Genomic DNA, 20732 nt, shown 5'->3' on the forward strand with positions numbered 1-20732 from the left:
GAAAAATATCTCTCATTAGTGTAAAGGGTGGGTTCCCTAAATAGGCTTTTTATATGACTAATTGCCATCCCTATACTAATAAACCTAGATCAAAGGAAGAAAAGAATAGAAAGAGAGGGAAAAAGATCTAGGGGCATATATGATTAAGCACAAGTCATGGACAAGATTTCTTCCTAATCCTCTGTCAGCCAAGAGCTATTCTTAGAATACCTAGGATAAGGCCATTCTATATCTAGAATGCAGTACCTCAGGTCCATCTTTACTCTTAAATAGAGTTCTCAGTTAATTCAGATAAGCATGCTGATTATGTCATTATGCTATAAACAACAATGCAACTGTTTGCAAGAGATCATGGATTATAAAACCATACCAAGACAAATAAGACAATGTACTTTTTCTTAACACTTGCTAAAATAAATTTAGAGCATTTTCAAGTATTTCTTAGATAATCTTTTTTCTTATAAAATGAAGGTTAGGGGAAATATTAAAATGGTAACAATTATTATTTACTTTTAAATTTAATTTTTAAAACATATAATCTATTAATAATTATCACAAATTTATCATAAATTTAATATTGTTAATACTATGATACAGCAGATATTCAATAAGCCTCAAATCTAGTATTCTAATGATAACTAACAATCTGCCTAATGTCTTATTTCCTTTATAGTTGTATATTTCTCTTCAGTGAAATATACTTTACAAGTCATTTTTAGATAAATATATTTAAAATACATGTAATTCATTAAAAAAAACTGGATAACTATAAAACATTTTCATGACTTTCATTCAAGGCCAATACATATTTATTGTCAGATAAACACATTGGTTATGAGTTTATTAATGAAAAAATGTATCAAGCCATGTTTGTTCTTGGATTTAAGCATCTGGTATAATTCTCAGAACATTATTGGTAATCAGTAGATACTTGCTGAATAAATTAATGAATAGATGAGGAATATAAATTAATGTATAATACTTCCTGGAATCCTAATTATCCAGTGTTCACTACAGGTTCAAGAAATATTTGACTAATTGAGTGAATGATTGATGGAATAATTAAAGTGGAAACAGAAAACAAATTGAAGATGTGGCTTGGTAGCTAAAAAGACATAGAAGATTAATTGTAACAATAATAATTGGGACAATATTAGCTGGTGACTGAAACAAAAGTAAAGTAATGCCAATTAAAAATTTTAATGATATTTAAATCATTTACTATATTTTAATTTTGAGATAAAATTTATTTTAATTCTAAGTAGATATTATATAACTTCTTAGAATTCAATATAGCATAATATCTGATAATAAATATAAATTTTGTTGTCGAAGTGGTATTATTTTAGAACTTTGTTTTCTGAATTTCAGTGAAAATAAAACAGATATCTGAGAATTTTTAAATGTAATTTGTCTTTCTTTTCTTTGTAATCATTACGACAAAGAATATACATAAAGGAAATGCCATACTTATTTTGACATCAGTAATGATGATAATATGTTCATCCGTGATCTCTATATGGCATAAGACATAATCTTTTTTCACAGATAAAATAAAAATGCTACATTTATTTTGAATTGATAACAAATAATCATGATGTCATTTTGGTTAGAAAGGTAATTAAGTTCTACAATTGAAATTTAGACATTTTCCTGTCATTCGCACATCATGAACTACTTTCACGGTAGCAAGAGTGCAATACCAGGTCAGAGTGGATTTTACTTATACAAAATCATCTGGTTTTGGAGGTTCAGTTTAGAATTTAAATGGACTCTACTCAAGAAACTTTCTTTTAATCTGAGTTTTAGTGTGTTTTTTAATTTGACAATATTTATACAAGATTATAATAATGTTGAGAATTGAAGAAAATATTCTGAGATAATCTGTAAAGAATTGATTTTTATATTACATATTACTTTACCAAGAATATGTAATATTATTTATTACTTAATATAGGATATCCTATATTATTTATTATTTAATAGAATATTTGTTATTTGCCCATAAATGAAGATAATAAACTTCATTTCACATCGTTGAATAAGATGCTGAAATAGAATCATTTTCAAATCCATTCATTTAATCACTGACAAAATTCAACAGTAATATTCTAAAATTCAAAGACCCTAAAAAATGGCACACCAGTTAATGTTATGTTCTCAGATAGAAAGACATGGATGAATTTCTTTTGTGTAAAATTAATACAGGTTATCATAATTCTACAGATATTATATTATTTGATATAAAGTGAGAGTTTTAGAAATTTTTAGAAGTTAGATTAGTGCATATCCATACCACATGTCTCTATTTGCTAATATTCTTTTAAGCTGTAAAAAAATTCAGATGTTTCACTATCTGCTTTTGAATCTAATTTTAGAAGATTTGGGCTCAGAAAATTAGAAATATCTAAAATTTCTAATTTGAAGTAACACAATAGTCTTTGCTTAGGATCCCCTGGAAACTGCTATTAGAACTTAATTCAGCTTGACTGATGGCCACACAATTGCCTCACAACTGTCTCAGGACATGTTCCTCTAGGCTTTATTTATATCCTTCCTGAGAACTTTAGTTAATTTGATTAAGAGGGAACAGGTGTACCTGCAGACATCAAGAAATGTTTTTTCTATACTTCAGAATATTTATTTTTTTCTTTTTGTTCTGTGGGAAGGCTGTAGAGTTCTCTAGTCATTGAATTATTTAAGCTGTAATCTGTGAACTCACTTCTCTGCACACATATAAAACAGGAAGCCTTGTGTTGGTCACTATAAAAAAGATGCAATTGGTCCAAAGATGCTCAAAAATGAGAAGGCTTTTTTATTTGTACAAGCTATGGAAAAAACGGGAGCTAAAAGTTTATGAACTTCATACTCCAAATTCTCATTTGGGAGGAAAAACTCTAAACTTCAAATAAAAATTTTAACTCAATCTACCATATTGCTACAAATGCTATATGCATATACGGTTCCAATACAAATTTTCAGTCAAATACAACTGATAATTTTCTGAAGGACTCGTGTTAATACTGAACCTATTAGATAGAAAATTATAATCTGTATAACATTTATGTGTAAATGTATCAGAAATATCTATGTGCATAACTATAAAATGTAAACATATAAAAATATATCAAAAATATTATGCTACTTCTAAAATTGATTTTATTTATTTTTTAATTGAATAAACTAAGCGTTTTTCACTGCTTGGAACAAAAATATGACTTCATTAAAAAAAAGTTCAAGGAAGGACAAATATCCTTAGTGATAATTGATCAGAAGAACCCACATAAATTAATTGAAAAAATAACCCACATATTTAATACTTAATTTTGAATTTAAGGCAAAAATATATTTATACATTACAAGTATTATTATCAACATGAAAAAATTATATGTAGCATTCTAATTCATCTTGGATTTAGAGTTTTCTGATATCTGATAGAATATAAATTCGAAGACTATAATGAGTATGTGACTCCCAAAGTCATTCCAGTAACAGTAGAGCTCTGAGCCCAGGGATAGTTTTAATCTCCTTAATTAAGGCAAAAATAAGCTAAAGCATATCAAAATAATCTATCTGTTGAAAATTTGGTAGTGAGGTAAGCATAAATGAAAAATGATTACAAATTTCCACTTCCAGAGTAACAATAAAGTAGCAAAAGCAACATATATTGAGCTATATCATAGATTTTAAAAGCCATCATAAAAATATGTATTTTTTCACTTAGGCATTTGAGTTTCTCATGTTATGATTGAAATATACCCTACATGTCAACAAAAATAAGGCAATTTATGGGCTTCCCTGGTGGTGCAGTGGTTGAGAGTCCGCCTGCCAATGCAGGGGACATGGGTTCCTGCCCCAGTCCGGGAAGATCCCACATGCCACGGAGCGGCTGGGCCCGTGAGCCATGGCCGCTGAGCCTGCGCGTCCGGAGCCTGTGCTCTGCAGCGGGAGAGGCCACAACAGTGAGAGGCCCGCGTACCGCAAAAAAAAAAAAAAAAAAAAAAAGGCAAATTTTTTGTGGTGATATATTCTGTGAACAAAAAAAAAAATGACAAATTTTATGTAGAAAATCATGGTCATCTTTTTATACTTAAAATGCTTATTTTTAATTAGCCTTTGTTTTTAAAAGCCTCCTTTTAAATGTTACCACTTTGATTTTTCTTATAACTGTTTTATTAATTCAAATAAATAAAACATAGTGTTTTGCTACCTGGTTCAAGATAAATTTTCAAAATGAGGAAATAATTTTTATATCACTGTGACTTGAACTGTTTCTAGCTTCTTATTCAGAAGAGTAAACTCTACCGCACTTATAGCTTACTGACACAGCCAGCATGCTTTCTGCCAAAAAGGCATCAGAGTACATTATAATAAGTTATATGACTCTTAAAAGTTCATTATTCTCCAGCACCCCACGGGAAATAAAGGAAAAGAAAAGTAACATTGATTGTGACTTTTGACAATTATTAGTTAGAAAAAGGAGGTAACAATTGCCAAAAAAATCACAAAAGTGAGCATGTTACCTGGCTATGACAAAGAGCACACAACTGACACCCAAGTAAGCCAGCAGAATATACATCCAGATATCAGGGGAGAGAGGATTCAGGAAGGAGAAGACGCCTGGGTTTGTACCATTGGGCTTGCGGTACAAAATACTTATTCCAAGTGTCATAAAGGGCTTGGAAAAGTCGATGACCTTCTCTCGAACGTAGGTAATAGCCAGTGGAGCAACTGCAAGGTCAGCTTTCTGTAGAGAGAAACACAAAAAAGGAAAAAAAGTGTTCTAAGTCACAACAAAGTAGTAACCATATTAAATAAAACAAACACTTTACACTCAAGAATTGTCTCAGCAACAGTCATGTTAACACTTAAAGCATTCTTAACTCTGAAGTGAAGCATCTGATTTACTCTGCTACTCATTTCAATGAGTTTCTAGATTAGCAAATCAGCAGTTATTACAAGTAGATATAGAAAGAAAAAACTGTATAGGATAAAAAACACTGAAGAAACCATTGTACATTTAGTACCTGGATTATTATGCTACTAAACCTGCTCATAATACTTTTAATTTAAACTTTAAAAACAATATCAATTATGATTTTATAAATACTTTGGTCAAACTGTAAATAATAATAACTACCTCAAATTATTTAGCTGATAATCGAGAAACATTTATTTTTCTGGTTTTAAAACTACAGAGCACAGTTAAAATGTTTTATTCTTTAAATAGTTAACATTGTGAAAATCTTCTTTTAATGTGATTTTTTTTATGGCCCCTGAATTTTGTTACTATCTCTCTAATTTGTTTTATATTATGTAAAGAAAATCCTTGCAGCCTTGCCTAAATTGCATTAGGAAATGATTTTTCAATTGTCACAAAGTTGCTAATTTTCCAGGTAGCTTAAATATGTTAAATTACTAATGCTTTTCACTCGCCATGTTTTAACCATCTGTCAGGGATGAACTTAAGCTCTAACATATTGAAATAAATAATTACAATGTTTTGAAGTAACAAAGGCATCTATTCCAACCTATGATGGGAATCTGTATTTCTGTATTTCTTTTATTTTTATAACCATATGGAGCTTTCAGAGAATATATGGAAATGCTCATCTTAAAGAACTACAGAAAGATGTACAACAGAATGAAATTGGTCCTTGGGCTTCCCTGGTGGCACAGTGGTTAAGAATCCACCTGCCAGTGCAGTGGACACAGGTTCGAGCCCTGGTCCAGGAAAATGCCACATGCCGTGGAGCAACTAAGCCCATGCACCACAACTACTGAGCCCACGTGCCACAACTACTGAAGCCCGCGCGTCTAGAGCCCGTGTTCCGCAACAAGAGAAGCCACCACAATAAGAAGCCCGCGCACCACAATGAAGAGTAGGCCCCGCTCTCCGCAACTAGAGAAAGCCCGTGCACAGCAACGAAGACCCAACGCAGCCAAAAATAAATAAATAAAATAAATAAATTTATTTTTTTTTAAAAAGAATGAAATTGGTCCTCTACTGTTTCCTTGTCTCAGGGATTATTGGAGGACTTAAGGAAGAACCTTCTCTGAGAGGCTAAGTTTGTTGACAATATTATTCTGAGTATGTGTTTGTGTGCACTTGTGCGTTGCAGGTGGGTGGTGGTGGGAGATGCTTAGATAGAATATCTTTGAGAGTAGCAATGGAGAGAGAAAGATATTTCCTAACAACCAGCAAGGAAAAACAAATCTTCAGTGTTCTGGCAAGAGTACAATCATATTTCACATTCATAAGTCAAGGAATGTCAATTTAATAATAATAATTGTTCATACTACTTGAGCATTTGCTATGCAACAGGCATTGTGCTAAGAAGGTTACTTGAATTGTTACATTTAATTCTTATGCAATACTACTGTTATTCCCATTTTTCGATAAGGAAACTGAAACCACAGAAGTTAAAAACGTGTTCATTGTCATAGAACTAATTGAGCATTGGAACCAAGGACATAAACCTAAGCTTTTGGAATCGATACCTAGAACTAACCATGTCATGCATCTCAGAAACCAGAAGTGGAATCATAGAGACATCATTCATTCATTCATGTAGAATGAATGTAGAGGTGGAAAGGGAAATATATAGAAGCAAGGGCAGGAATTGATAGATTATAGTCTCAGAATTTAGATGGTCAGATGCAGAGTTCATGCAAATAGAGCCTTTTCAACAAAGGGGAGATGGTTTGAAAAAGTAAACAAGTTTGTTAGGGAAGGAAAGTGATAATATAAGAAACAAGGATTCCAGGTTAAAAAAAAAAAAAGGAAAAAATAGAGTGGTGGTTTGCTCCTGATTTGGTGGTTGAATTCAGCATAGTTTATCATGTGCCATTTAACTTTGCAACCCACCCTCCTCCTAGGCACATGGAAAGCAAAATTTCACCACATATAAAACGTGTCAGTGAGTATGCTTTAAACTGGTAAAGTACTTTTAAATTCATAATATATATCAGCAAAAGTGAGGAAACAATTCAAGTAACATATATTAAAACAAAACTACTGTATTATTCCAAAAATGTTGTTCTACAGGTATATATTAATAGGATTGACTAGACATACATCAAAATTTACTTAGCATTGCCTTAAAAAGTTATATTCTAATTATTAAAGGGAAAAAAACAAACAAAATATATAGTATGCTTTCAATTATAAAAGAAATTAGTCGCTTGAAACAAAATATATAAACACACACTTTTAACCATTTAATTAAAAAAAAGTACAGACTGGTGCATGTGTATAAAGGAATAATATTCAGCAACATAAAGAACTGAGCTATCAAGCCATAAAAAGACATAGAAGAACCCAAAATGCAAATTGCTAAGTGAACAACGTGTATAAAAAGACTACATACTATATAATTTCATATATATGGCATTCTGGAAAAGGCAAAACTATAAAGACAGTAAAAAGATCAGTGGTTTCCCAGTGTTCAGGGGAGGGGGAAAGTGATGAATAGGTAGAGCACAGAATATTTTTAAGGCAGTGAAGCTATCTTGCATGACACTGTAATGATGAATACATGACACTATGCATTTATCAAAATCCATAAACTGGAAAACACAAAGAATGAACCCTAATGAAAACTATGGACTTTAGCTAATAATAATGTATCAATAAATGTTCATCAATTGTAACAAATGTACTACACTAACGGAATCTATTAATAATAAGAGAAATTGTAGGGAAAGGGGGTAGAATAGAAGATATATGGAAACTATTTTCTGCACAATTTTATTATAAACCTAAAACTGCTCTTAAAAACCTATTAATTACTTTTAAATAAGAGCAGGTTGTTTTAACCACATCCTCGTTAGTAGAATTCAATGTGTTATATGTTGATTGATTAATTAATTAGAACTAGGTTGTTAACTATTGACAGTAAAACACACAAAATTTATCAAATATCAATTGTCAAAAATAAGCAGTATCTAATTGCACACCAAGTACATTTTTTAAATCCATTTACAAAATGAGATATCAGGACTACCTTGCAGCAATAAAGATGAGCATTTATTTATACATTATACCATTATCTGTGAATAAGATCTATCTTCATTACAAATCCATTAATAATATAATTATTTTGGAATCTAATCAAGATGTTATTATATTAAAGAGGTTTATAGTGAGAGATGTGGTATTTTCCCATCAAATATCATGTTATTAAAGACAGAGCTTTGGAGAAAAGACCTTGATGGCAAAATGGAAGAATCCCAGAACTTTTAAATCTATTCTTTGAAAATAGATTTAGTCACTGATTTTTTATTTTAAAGAATAAAGTATTCCTGCATTAGAAAGAGCCAGTAGTCAAAATTGATTTAAAAAAGAAACGATTTCATCAAAAGAAAAATAAGTAAATTGTTATGTGTCACATGAATAGTATTGATACAAAGAAAAGGGAGAGCTCACTTCTACCACCGGACGGGGGCAGAGAAGGCCATTCCCAACAATTATACTTGCATTACATCTTGAAGAAGGAGTCTGAGATGACAGAAGTCTGAATTAGTAGGAGGAAAAAAAGAATATCTTAGCAGTAGCTAGCATCAAATGGGTCTACTGTGGGCCAAGACTGTGTTGTATTCTTTGCCTATAATACTTCCATTAATTCTCACAACAGCTCAAATTTGTACTGTGATTTCCTTTTTTACAGATGAAAAAACCAGAATCATGAGAGTTTAAGGGAAGTACGATCCCAAAGATGACTTAACCATATTCATTTCCCACCATTTTTCTATACAATCATTCAAATGCATCATATTCCCCTGCCCCCAAATGATCTCCCCTTTTCTCCACTATAAGACACATCTGTAAGACACATCTTATAAATCTATAAGACACATCTCCGATTCTTTTTCTCCAATGTAGCCTTCCCTGAACATTCTGTACACATTAATTTCTCCTAAGTAAATTTTTTATGCACTTATAAACTTAACCATATAATTTAACATGTAACAATACTTTATGTTGTGTTTTTTCTGAGTTTTTCACATGTAAGTCACCTAATATGATGAGAGATTTGAATGCACACATTGTTGCAACTGTATTATGAGAGTATAAGCACTTTGAAGCCTGCAGGCATTCTCTTCGATCAAAGCACATATCACTGAACCGAGAAAATGGTAAAGTATTCCTCCCTGGAAATTTCACAGAGATGCCTAGGCAGCAGCTATCTTATTAATTTAATAAGCATTAATTTACTATTCTATCATTCTATGTGAAACTCTTCCAAATTGTCTTATTTAGCCCTATGATCATAATCAATCTAACATCTCTAGGGTATTGGACAAAATTTGACACCAAGGAATTGCTTAGTAAATGTTTGCTGAATACAGTTTCAATTTAACTTACTAAAATGTTCAAAGAAAATTAAAAGGAAATCAGAGGATTTTAAAATTAAACTTTTCTGATCTTGCTCTAGAAATGAGATTTATTTGTACATTAATATAATTTCTAGTGAACTAACCATCTAGGGAGAACAGAATAATTCTTTTTATGGAGTTATATAGCTAATAGTGGCCCTTTGATTGAAGTCCCATTAAAGATTAAAGAAGAATGGTAAAATTTATTGGTCTAAGTTCTAATTCCCTAATACAAAAATTAGATAACAAAGCATATCTTCATGAATGGCACAATGACCGCAAGTTTGATCATGTTGAGAAAACCTTCATAATGAAGTCCTAAGAATCAAAGAACATAACGCTGTTATGTTATAATATGTGATCTGGTCAGTGAAACATCTTATGCATACTTCTGAAAGGTCTTGTAATTTAACAATGGAAAACCAGTTCTAAACACTGTTTTCTTTTCCATAATGTTGTGAAATGCTTAGTAAATGGGTAAAATAATTAAAGTAGTAAGTGCATATGAAAAAATTGGAATATTTTAATTGATTTAGTTAAGAAATTTAAGCTAGTTAATTATGTATATTAATTTTAATATCACTTATAAGTGACAGCACACTCTCCCAAATTCTTCACAATGTATGATGTGAACAAATGCTTTACCTCTGTGGGCACTTTCAGGGAAACACAGTTCACCTTCTGTACACATGGCGTACCCGCCCCACGACTATCCTCCCAGTCATACTGTCTGGACTCTTGCAGTGACCTCTTAATTGATGCCCTGATTTCATTCTTGCTCAGTTAGTGTCTATTTTTCATCCAAAGACCAGAAAGGTCTTTTTAAGCACATACCAGATTATCACTTCTTGCTCAGAATCTTCTACTGACTTCCAGCACACATAGAACACACATAAAACATAAGCTTATATTTGAAAAATATGCCTTATAGTTACTTTTCACCAAACCAAGTAGTAAACACATAGTACACAATGGAAAGTAACATAGTCAGTTGAGTTATTAATTAAATAAGGAGAGTTCTTTCACACTTGTAGGACCTGAATAGGGACAATTAAGAAAGCATTAAACACAAACAGTAGTAGATTCAGCTGCTGCTTCAGCAGCTGTCATTTTATTAATGCTTAAGTAAGCCTGCTGATAATTTCAAATGATATTGACTAAATCTACCAACCTTGCCACAAATGACAGATAAAAAATAAACTTCTCAACTGATAATTCTTCAGAAGAGCTACAGCTCCAAAACACTGATTTTTGTGTGTGTGTGTGGGTGGCAGGGGGTGTTTGTTTTTATTTTGTTTTGTTTTGTTTCACTCCCATCCGTATCTGATTTAATTGTAAGCTCTCAATGGATGGTTTATAAATAATAATATTCTTGTACTAAAATTGTTACAATATCTCTTCTCTCACTGCAATATTTCTATGAGATTTATTTATTTTTTAATGCATTAATTGAGTTAGTTTAGCTCCTTCAGAAAAAAAATAGGTTCATAGAGATTGAGGGGGTTTTTTTACATTGATAATTTCAGGAAAACTAAATTTCTATTAAAAACAATTGGAGGGTTCCCCTGGTGGCACAGTGGTTGAGAGTCCGCCTGCCGATGCAGGGGACACAGGTTCGTGCCCCGGTCCGGGAAGATCCCACATGCCGCGGAGAGGCTGGGCCCATGAGCCATGGCCGTTGAGCCTGCATGTCCGGAGCCTGTGCTCCGCAACGGGAGAGGCCCGCGTACCGCAAAAAATAAAATAATAATTAAAAAAATAAAAACAATTGGAAATCATGAATATTAATACTTCAAAGTGGAATTTTATATACCTGTTATTCATGAGCAAAGCATTGAATGATGGTGTTTCTGACATTTTCTTTCTGGATTTTTGGTATTACAGATTTCCTAATTTTAAAATAATTAATGTCTTTTAAAATTATAGATTAAGTGAAAATATTTTGTTCTGCTAAAAACAATCACCTAAATAGGAACGATATTCTATTACTTTCTACAGTTCCTATGGTTATATTTAAACATACATTAAAAACAACACAAGGAAAAAATCCTACAATATTACTCAAAATGTTATTATGTATTCATTAAGCAAGTACTTGAGAAGTGAGAGATGTTGAATCACTTTGACACAAACTTATATGCAAGTTTCAAAATAGAAAACTAGAAACAATTCAACATGCTATTTAAAATATCAGATTATTTCTTGAGCCTATAAGACATTCATACAATTCATTGTTACTGATTTAAGCTATTTCACCTATATATTGTCAGCTAAACCTGTTTTCATTTCCCAGTTTAAATGCTCTGGTAACACAACCAGTGGACCAAGAAACAACTACCAGCACTAGAATGGATGACTATGATCTACAAGGAACCCTCTTAATGGAACTGTGAACTTATAATTCTGCTCTAGTAAACCATTCTCCAGTGGACAATGGATTAAGTACATTGCATTTCCAGGATCTATTTTAAAATAATAGGTAAATTATAACAGTTGTAAATAATCAATGCAATTAAATTATCCAATTATGATTAGTTTATGTTAAAATTGGACATTACTTAGTTTAGAATAAATTTAGAATAAATTTATTAAGAATATTTCTCACAGTAACAAACATTCCTTCACAAAGAGTTATCAAAATTCAGCTATGCACAAGGCCTGGGCAAAGTTTAGGATACAAAGGTGTTTATGACAGTCTCATTTCTCAGGTGACAGCAGCATAGGGAAGATCAACATGGAAACAAATAATTGAAAAGTTCTAATAAGTCCTTCAGTTAAAGTATGTACAAGGTACAGTTGTGCTACAATTTTACTGGCTTGCCCAATTGTTACTCTAATGGGTTAATATAAAAAGATATTCATTATTGGAATTTACATTAATCCTGCAAAACCTGGAGTTGAAATGGGACCAATACATAAATGCTCCATGGGTAGTAGTTATTAAAGAAAGTGGAATGAACTCAAGAGGGAAACGTGTGCGGCATATAACCCATCTTAAAGCTCCTGATTATTTATTCTTCATCACTGGATTAACAATAACAACAATAACTATGCTGATGAGGTTAAAAATTAAAGTGACCTTTACAGTGATTCATTCTTCAATATGAGAGGGCATAAGAAGAGTTGAATAGTGGATAGCACTTGTAAACCACATAAAATAAACCAAAAGATGCCCCCAGCTCAACCTCTTCTATTTCTTTTTCCAGATAAAATACAAATAAACATTAGATACTTTTCCTATATAGCCTCATTATCTTACTTAAATGCATTTGTTAGACTCAAATATTAGAGAGAGTATATGATCTCTGCATAAGAGATCTGCATAAACAAGATCTTCTGTATATTTTCCAACAGAACAGGGATAACATTTTGCTACATAGAACATACCTCTCCCAGAACTTGCTTTGCAAATAGATTTACATCATATGCTGAATTACTAAGCAAACTTATCTGAGTGCATCAAATCTAAACTATAAATTTACTTAATTCCCTACATTCAAAAGTCTGTATTATATGCTTATACTTACAACAAATACAAAGTACATATTAGTATTTGTTAAACAGATAAACTGTTAAAATAACATACACAGTAAGAAGGAACTTTGGGCAATAAAAATATTTACATATATCTAAACAGCTAGCCTGTGTTGCAACTGGATATAGTTACAATTAATTCTCTAGTGAAAAATATTTTGTAACATATTTTCTCTGGTTTCCATGATTAATGAAATTCCTTGAATCTGTACTATTTAATTGTTTTATAAAGGTTTTAACTGTTTATTCAATATGTGTTAAAATGTTTGAGGTATGAGGAAACTTAGAACCCTGATATCTATCTGAAACCATTCATTCACTCATTTATTCAACAATTTATTATCGAACAATTCACTAATTTATCCAACAAGTATTTATTCTTGATTGACTGCTTTGTAATAGGAGCTGTTCTAGATGCTCATAGTACTGCGAAGACAGACAAAGTGAAGAAGACAGACACTGAGCATGAAACAATTAGAGGCTATAATGTCAGGACGTGAAGAGTGCTATGAAGGAAGATAAAGCAAGGTAAGAGGTAAGAGTGTAACTAGGGAGAAAAGGAGGGCACTATTTTTACTAAGATGAACAGAGGAAACCTCTCCAAGGTCCTGACATTTGAGTCCACACTCAGTCAAGTCACGGATAAAGCCCTGTGAGGTTCTGATCAGAGTTCCCCTGGCAGAGGGATTTGTAAGTTACAAAGGCTCTGGGGTAGAAACAAGCTGGGTATGCTGGAGGAGCAGCAAACATGTCTCCAACCCTCCCAGCTCCTCCGAGTTTAATCATCTTGTTGATCCTCTCCAGAAAATAGAAACATTACATGACAAAACACTCCAACCCTAAACAAAAGGTGTCAGACTTAGAAAACTTGTGTCATTGCACCTCTCATTTCACTCTTCTATGTTTTTTTCCACTAAAAGGAAATAATACCATTCAGGTTTATTATCTTACCTTTACCCTATAAATGTGATCTCTATAAATTCTTTCATTCAAATTCAACTGCAACAAAGCTATTTAATTGTGCCTTAGAATTTTTTAAAATACTATACTACCTATTAAATATTTAAGAAAAACATCATTTTTGTGGTAACTCAGCCCTACATAAATAATAATAGAAAAAGAGTAATTACACTGTCCACAGTATTTCTGAACTTGTGACATGACCTTATTCCTATATCACCTCTGTGATCACATGCCTCTATAGAAATTCCCCATTGATTAGTAAAAACAGCTTTATGATTTTCTGAAAATATCACTGATGAACAGCAATTTCCTTCCAGAATAGTTGATTTTTCTAATAAGCCAAGTGTAATAACTGAGTTGAGACCACTTCCCCATGTTTGTTAATAAAAATTGAGGCCATTCCCATATTTGTTTATTAGAATTTAATATTATATCCCCATATATTTAAGGATGCTTGAATAACTCACAATTAAGTTTGAACATAAAGATTAAACAAGAAAATTCCTACAAAACAGCAAACAAAAACCTTTCTAATACTAACTGCTATAATTACAGTAGTGTTTGATAGTACAAAACTGGATGCAATATTAAGAAAAAAGCCTGTAAAGAAAGGTTAGAATTTTCTATTATTTTATCCAAACTGCCCCCACTTTGGTCCTTCTTTCTGCCTTCCTTCCTTCCTTCCTTCTCTCCTAACTCTTTCTCTTTTCTTTCCTCTTGCCTAAAACCAGGAAGAATGATTTTTTTGTGTGTGTTGTTAAAAACCCTATGCAATAGAATCAAATGTCTAATTTCAGATATGGAAGGATTTAAGACAAAGAGCATAAGCAAAAACTTTTCTATTGAATGGAAGTGGACCACCTACTAAATCTATCCATTGTACTAGAATTTCACATCTCGAATTTTTAAGAAATAATTCTAAGTTCAGAAATAGGCTGATACACAAAGGTGTTCTCTCAAGATCACCTGTAATCTGGGAATGCAAGTAGCTTCTATGCCTCAGAAGAGAATGGTTAATAAATTAGGGTACAGCAAGAAAGAATTACTATGCATTATTAAGCAGCATTTTGTGAAGTTTCCAGTGAAATGGCATGGACACTGCCAATGTCAGTGAGTATAGAAACACAATATTAAACATGAATTCAACTAAATAAAAACACGGTAAAGGTGAAACCTGCAGATTACATGCTTCTTAAGCTATACCAACCAATCATAAATTAAAGAGCATTTTTAGATCTCAATTTATACAAGTAAACAAGTACTAAATAAGTAAATAAATACTATAAGACAACCAGAAAAATGTAAATAAGTACTGATGGTTGGGTACTTGATGTCATTAAGGAATCATATTTTTTCTATGTGATAATGAGAGTGTGGCCATTTTAAAAATTTTAGTTCCTCACTTTTAGTGATAAATACTGAAATATATGTATTATAAATGACATGATATGAAGTCTAGGATTTGCTTCAAAATAATGCAGGTGGCAAGCAAGTTTGTGGGAGTAGAGATGAAATTGGCCATGAGTTTATAATCCATGAGGCTTGGTGATGGGTACATGAAATTTAACTTTACTTTTCTATTTGAACATGTTTTAAAAGTTCTATAACATAATGTTTAAAAAGTATAGAATCAAGAGTGGAAATAGGGCTTCCCTGGTGGTGCAGTGGTTGAGAATCTGCCTGCTAATGCAGGGGACACGGGTTCGAGCCCTGGTCTGGGAGGATCCCACATGCCGCGGAGCAACTAGGCCCGTGAGCCACAACTACTGAGCCTGCGCGTCTGGAGATTGTGCTCCGCAGCAAGAGAGGCCGCGATAGTGAGAGGCCCGCGCACCGCGATGAAGAGTGGCCCCCGCTTGCCACAACTAGAGAAAGCCCTCGCACAGAAACGAAGACCCAACACGGCAAAAATAAATAAATAAATTAATAAACTCCTACCCCTGATATCTTCTTTAAAAAAAAAAAAAAGAGTGGAAATAAATTGAGCAAAATGTTAATAATGTTTGTTCCTAGTTAGGAGAATTATGGTTATTATATTATTTCTCAATTTTATAATTGTTATTCATTGAAAATATATTTTTATTCCAGTAGGAAAGAACAACACATGTCATTTATATATACATGTATTCTACCTGGAAAACCTTCACTAATCAAATGAAACAAAACTATGTGCAATAAAGCTAAATCCAGATAATTTTTGTGGTCATTTTATTTAAGAATGTGAAGACTGAGATACATATAAAAAATTTTATTTGACCTAAACTTACAGATTAACTTCAGTAAAAATACAGCTCTTTCTTTTAATATAAATTTATGTATGTATGTATGTATGTATACATGTATGTATGTATTTTTGGTTGTGTTGGGTCTTCATTGCTGCGCGTGGGCTTTCTCTAGTTGGGGCAAGCAAAGGTTACTCTTCCCTGTGGTGCGCGGGCTTCTCATTGCGGTGGCTTCTCTTGTTGCAGAGCACAGGCTCTAGGCGCGCGGGTTTCAGTAGTTGTGGCACATGGGCTCAGTAGTTGTGGCTCATGGGCTCTAGAGCGCAGGCTCGTAGTTGTGGCACATGGGCTTAGTTGCTCCGTGTCATGTAGGATCTTCCTGGACCAGGGCTTGAACCGTATCCCCTGCATTGGCAGGCGGATTCTTAACCACTGCACCACCAGGGAAGTCTCACAGCTCTTTTTTGATAATAAGTTATTTTAAAAATATGAAACGAGTAAATAGTTAAAGGAGTGTTTTATTTTAACTTTAATTTCTGAAAAGCAGTCAATATATTTTGTATTTTGAGGATAATGGAAAATAAGCTCCCCTTTCATAAGCATTTTAACCTAAACAATTCAGATGGAGACTCTGATATCAAATATTAAATAACATGTTGAAGAAAGTGCTAGTGTATTTCAAAGCTATGGATTCTTATCTTTTTTATATGTCCATGTAGTTTTTCCAGAATTAAGAGGGAACAATAATCAATTTGATTATCTTTCTGTATCTGTATAAACAAAAACTTGGAATGAAGACTAAATGATAAAAATATTAAATGTCCATGACTTCAGAAGGTAATTACTATTCCTTCACTGGTTTAAAAGTTCACATAAATATATCTCATAGTAGAGTAAAATAAGCTTCTATTTTCTCATGTGTGAAACAATATAACAGGATCTGTCAATCAGTATTTACCGGTAGACTAGGCAGAGTGGGGATGAAAGATATTTAAACAGGATCCCTCCCAGAGCTTGTATAAGATTCCTTGAAGCAAGAAATATCCAGAGGAATGGTAAAAACATAATGAATTGTATGAGGAAAAGATCAATGGAGCTGTTAGGAGAAAATTCATGGAATGCTTTGAGACTTAACTTAAACTATGAGCAAGAAAGACCAATATAGCAGTTAATAAGCATAGATTCTGAATTCATTAGTGACCGAAACTTTCCAATCAGCAGTCGGAATTTGTTTCCATTGTTGGAAGCCACAAACAGGGGTATATTTAATCTACCAGAATCTAGCTTTCCAAAGAGCAGACTAAAACCTAGGGCATTGGCAATAGCTGGAGTCACGAGTTAGAAGAATAGCCTTGACTTCTGCCCACTAATAAGAAAGATCAAGTCCAGTTTGGGTTCTGTATGGCTAACACTGATACTGGATAGCCACAGGACCCCAGAGGAAAACACTATGTTTCAACTTCTCAGTGAACCAAGTCTAGGCATTTAGAAGAACCTAGGGACCTGGTTAGTCAGCAGCTATTTCAAGTTGTGAAGTAGAGGATAAAATTTCCCCCAAAAGTTACCTTGTTTCATGTAAAGCCAAGATGTCACTGCTGCCTAGCTGGCTGAGTTCTTGAATCTATACTATTTCCACTTGATAAGTGAAACTTTTATGGTCTTCCCATACATTAGTTATTAAAGTCTAAGTTGGCCTACCTCAAAATAGGACTATCAGGCCATGCAGTTACAAGATTTCTGTGGATCAGGCATTCAGTTTCAACAATGATCTAACTGCAAACTAATAGCAGCTTTTTAAAATGGTGTAGATGGTGGCCGTGTCGAGAAGGTGATGAGTCCAGAACTCTGAGGGAAAACTTCAGGTACAGGACATTAACAGGCAAAAGCATCAGCCACAGAGACTTATAGTTCAAAAGGGTCACTAGGATCATGGGATTGAAAGGTACTAGGACTTTTCTATATGTAAATTTTTATGATTGGGAAGATTCCCTCTGGGCCTTAAGATATATTACAGATGAGTTCCTCTTATTACATACAGAGGTAGAAGCAACAAATACAGTATGTTGAATTAGCCCAAAGGACCCTTAACACAATGTTGTGTTGGATTCCTTTCTCCATTGTGGATCCTGACTGAAACTGATCAGCAGAATGTGGATGACCCATGACACCAATGAGACTGGGTAGGCTGGTGCCTTGGTCACCTGTATCCAACAAAGCTATACACGTGTTCTTACCTCACCAAAGTTCTCCAATATACATGGACAGGTATTTTTGGTCTTTAGTCCCTCTTGAAAACAGGAAGACTTTGACCCAATCTCTAATAATTCCTTTCCTTGAATAAGCTGGGATTGGAATAGAGATGGTGAGAAGGATCTGGGAGAGTGGAGGCAGAGAGCACCTCCACACCAGTAAGCAAGACTCACTGACTTTGAGTTTTGAGCAGTGTGGTGGCTGTTTGCTAGTCACTTGAAGTTTCCATGTCTAGTGCTCTATATTAGATGGCAAGATCCTCAGTCTGAAATGATCTATTTCACCAATGGAGACCCTTTAATTAAGCAGCCATAGCCATATTGCCTTTCCGCTGGAACTATCAGGATTTTGGCATTATTTTCAGGATAATATACCTTCTTTTACTTGATCAATTCACCGTTTGGACAGTATACTTCAACACTACCTTCTGCTGCTTAGGCTCTAAACATTCATTAACAGCAAGATAGAGTTCCTTACTCTTTCCTCTTGCCCACCATTTGGATAAGAGCATTAGCTCCTAGATCCCAGGAATTGTTCCCATATCATCAAACCCAGCTCATGGAGCCCTTGGCCTTGATCTTCTAGACACCCATGTCTCTGTCCATATCCCATTCCCATTGCCTATTTGCAGAAGTTCTTAGAGTCTGAATACTTAAATTCCTTTGTCAGTTACAAGCATTGGAAATCAGTCTGTGGCTTGTCTTTTAATGTCCTTTTTCTCTCTGTATTGTTCACAGTGTGGTAAATTTATTTATTTTTTAAACCTATCCTATCTCTTACTCAGAGTACATTTTTGATTTAGTGGTAAATATTTTACCAAAATTCCAGCAAACCCTCAGCTATTGTCTTTTCAAATACTGCTTCCTTGCAATTCTTTCCATTGTCTTCTTCTGGAACACCTACTATATATATGATGGAGTTTCTCACCTTATCCTCCATGTCTCTTATCTCTTCTTTCACAAATTATATTTTCTCATTTTTCTGTGCTATGTGCTGATTAAATTAATCATTATTTTTAACTCACTCTTTGTGTTCAGCGTACCTTGCCTACCGAGTTTTTTTAATACTAGTTAAACTTTCATTAGTTTTCATATTTTCATATATAATTTTTAGTATACAATTTATTTTTTGTATTGTATGGAATTTTAAGGTACGTGGCCTCTCACTGTTGTGGCCTCTCCCGTTGCGGAGCACAGGCTCTGGACGCGCAGGCTCAGCAGCCATGGCTCACGGGCCCAGCCACTCCGCGGCATGTGCGATCTTCCCAGACCGGGGCACGAACCCGCGTCCCCTACGTCGGCAGGCGGACTCTCAAGCACTGCGCCACCAGGGAAGCCCCTTACCTTTAGTTTTTATTTTAAAAAATTTGACAGTTCTACAAAATGTATTTCAGAAGGATAAAATTCATGTTCAATTGTGTTTTTTCAATTATGAATTTGCATTTTTTGTTATTTTTATCTATTTCATTCCCTCTCTCACTCTCTCATATATCCTTACAGATTCCTTTCTAGTGGTTCTATTATTTCTTTCACTCTGTGACCCCTCTCTCATCTTCCAATCTATAGCAATGTTTCATAAGGGTGATTTGAGGTTCACATCCCCTGGTGATATTGGTGGTATTTTGTATCTAGTTCCAAAATAATTAGGTAACTTGACAGAGTTCTTAGTTATCTGACTGAATCTGTGCCTTTCTGTTTACCTAGGACCACAACTTTCAAATAAGCCAAAGCCTCAGGGCACCAGAATTTTCGTGGTGCTTTCACAACTAAGGAAGCCACACCCAAAGCCCTGGTTTCAAGTAGCAAGCCTGCCTTCAGACTTAGATTTCACATAGAGCACTTTTAATCCATGGATAATTCTGACCAATAAGCCCTACTTATGGATCAGGGGCCCTGATGCTGATAGCTTTAGTCGGGCTTACTCGGCTTATTTTGCATGGATTTTGGTTATGGGAATTAATCAAAGAGGACTCTGTCAAAGTTTGATGTTTTTACATCATCGTGACAAGAAATAAAGCAACAGGATTTTTTTCCCCTAAGTCTCTTATAATATGCACTCTTTCCAGCAGCAGTTCAAAGATGGTTCAAAGAGGTAAAGACAGCAAAGAGTAACCTAAGAGAGGCAACAGGAAAATGAGCGATATTTTATGGAAACCAGTGGAAAAGAATGCTTCCGAGTAGTAAGTTGAGCAAATAGCTTCTTACAGATCAAATAAGATAAAGCCTGACAAATATCTACTGGATTTGGCAACTTGGAGACATTAATAAGAGTAATTTTTGATGACATGTTAGTTCAAAAACAATTATGGGTGAGATGTGAGATAGCTAGTGCAACCGATTAAAGAAAGAAATTTAAAGATGACAGGAAGTTCACCTCAGAGGGGA

General features: G+C 33.7%; 1 protein-coding gene across 4 annotated transcripts in view; it reads right to left on the reverse strand.

Annotated features, from left to right (window-relative positions):
• The window catches only part of GRIK2 (glutamate ionotropic receptor kainate type subunit 2), a 661376-nt gene that overhangs the window by 146894 nt on the left and 493750 nt on the right, over positions 1-20732 (reverse strand). For all 4 annotated transcript variants that reach the window (XR_007470694.1, XM_049695632.1, XM_049695633.1 and 1 more), the window contains one exon: positions 4525-4748. Coding sequence is in view for 3 of the 4 variants with exons in the window: in XM_049695632.1 (XP_049551589.1) it covers positions 4525-4748 (224 nt within the window). In the remaining variant the exon portion in view is untranslated. The remainder of the gene's footprint in view (positions 1-4524; positions 4749-20732) is intronic.

This window comes from Orcinus orca, chromosome 12 (genome assembly GCF_937001465.1).
Source record: "Orcinus orca chromosome 12, mOrcOrc1.1, whole genome shotgun sequence".
Classification (NCBI taxonomy): domain Eukaryota; kingdom Metazoa; phylum Chordata; class Mammalia; order Artiodactyla; family Delphinidae; genus Orcinus; species Orcinus orca.